The sequence below is a fragment of the Hetaerina americana genome, unplaced genomic scaffold (genome assembly GCF_022747635.1).
Source record: "Hetaerina americana unplaced genomic scaffold, ioHetAmer1.1.p SCAF_18, whole genome shotgun sequence".
Lineage (NCBI taxonomy): Eukaryota > Metazoa > Arthropoda > Insecta > Odonata > Calopterygidae > Hetaerina > Hetaerina americana.
The window spans coordinates 5,455,836-5,457,652 of record NW_027286741.1 but is presented as its reverse complement, the minus strand read 5'-3'; the positions used below and the strand labels follow the sequence as shown (position 1 = coordinate 5,457,652).

The window sequence follows — 1,817 nt, the reverse complement described above, 5'->3', positions numbered from 1 at the left end:
ACAAAACACAAAAATTGCTTAACAAATGCCAGGTACATAATACCACACAAAAAAACAAATACTGTTATATAATAACACAGCAGCAAGAACAAAGTAAAATCAACGCCCCTAAGTAACAAAGTCAGCTAAATGCTTGGGAAAATGCACTCTTCTCTGTGATCGTCTAGGTTGCGGTAATATGGGAGGCTGCTGAGGAACGATACGATTGGTCGCCCTAGGTATGGTAGCAGCAGGGCAATGTGGCACTAACCATGGAGTTTCATCAAACTGGGCACAAGAAACGTCATCATTAACAACATACGCTGGTTTGATGCGGTCAATTGCCACAGATACCTCTCTACCCTGGATTTTTGGCTTGAATGTCTTGGGACCACGCTGGATCACTGGAAATGGCCCATCATAAGGAGGATCCAACGATGGATGAAGCCTATCATTTCTCAAAAATACATGAGAAACAGTTTCCAGATCTTTATACATGAAAATTTTGCGGGCTCCGTGTCGAGAGACTTGCTGTGGCTAGAGTCGGCGAAGGCCCTGCCGCAGCTGGCGTACGGTAGCTGGTAGGGGAAAAGCACGCACGGCGTTAACCTTCTTGGTGGTGGCAAGCTTGTCTGGTGTAAGACCGCGGGGCCTAGATGAAACCGGAGGGCCAGGGGCGGTCTCTATAAAAGGAACCGTGGAGTGCTTGACTTGTCGGGGAGCTCCCGATGGAATTATCTCCGGGATTTTGGCAAAAAGACGGTTGGATAGGTCTAAGCAGTGACCTGCCGCCCCCAAGGACTGCCCGCTTCGTTTCCCCGCGTCGTATGAACAGGGAAGCGTACACTTATTGGCGTTACTCCCCCAACGGCGGTGGTACCAGCAGATGCCTTGATCTCGCTGGGAATTAATAGAGGATTGGTGAAGGGGTGGGGTGCGGCCGCGGGAAAGGGGATGCGAGTGTTGGCCGCGCTTGTTGGCGAGCGCTGCCACTTGTTGAGAGAGGTTTTCTATCTTCTCCATCAGTGTACTAATAACTGGATCGGGGGCCACTGTGGCAGCGTACAGCGAATGAGTCACCTCCGCTACTTTGTCTGCCAGGGTGGCGAGATCTGCCAAACTCGCCGACGCCTGGGTGACTAAAATGGCGTGGACGGGACGCGGCAGGCGGCTCAACCAAATTGTCCGTAAAATGTCGTCCGGAACGGCTCCGCCAGCCAACGAGCGAAGTTGTCGCAGAAACTGCGACGGTCTGTGGTCACCCATGTCTTCATTCCCGAGGAGTTGCTTGATCCTTTGCTCCTCGGACGGCAAAACCCGCCGAACCAATTCTTCTCGCAACCGCTTGTACTTGTCCGTTAAGGGAGGGTTGACGATGATGTCCTCGACCTCTTGTGCGTAACGGGTGTCGAGCTTCGCCACAACCACCCAAAACTTGTCAGTGTCCTCGGTTATGCCCGCGAGGTGAAAGTTTCCCTCGAGTTGGGCGAACCAGAGCTGTGGCTTCTCCGGATAAAAAGGCGGCACCCGCATGGCCACGTGGTTGATGGCGTGTGTATTTTCGACCATATTCCCGTGAGGATTGCGTGATTAGCTAGTACTTCAAAATTTAGATAAACGGCGAGCACTGCAAATTTCCGTTTCCACACAAAAAAAAAATCTTTTCGCGCGAAACACTAGAGTCACCATAGCGATCACGTCGGGGTCACCAATTTGTGGGTGTGCTGGAAATTATTTTAGCGCAGGCGGTGCTAGGAAATACTAATAAAGCACATATAAAGCGTTTGAATGAACAGCAGATTTATTCTGAGTGCTGTGGATAACAGACCAAGGACAAC

General features: G+C 51.0%; 1 protein-coding gene across 1 annotated transcript; it reads right to left on the bottom strand.

Annotated features, from left to right (window-relative positions):
* Positions 1-516: 516 nt before the first annotated feature.
* Positions 517-1,548, bottom strand: LOC139687206 (uncharacterized). Its single transcript, XM_071584328.1, has one exon. It carries the CDS (start codon positions 1,546-1,548, stop codon positions 517-519), a length of 1,032 nt encoding a protein of 343 aa, XP_071440429.1.
* Positions 1,549-1,817: the final 269 nt, after the last annotated feature.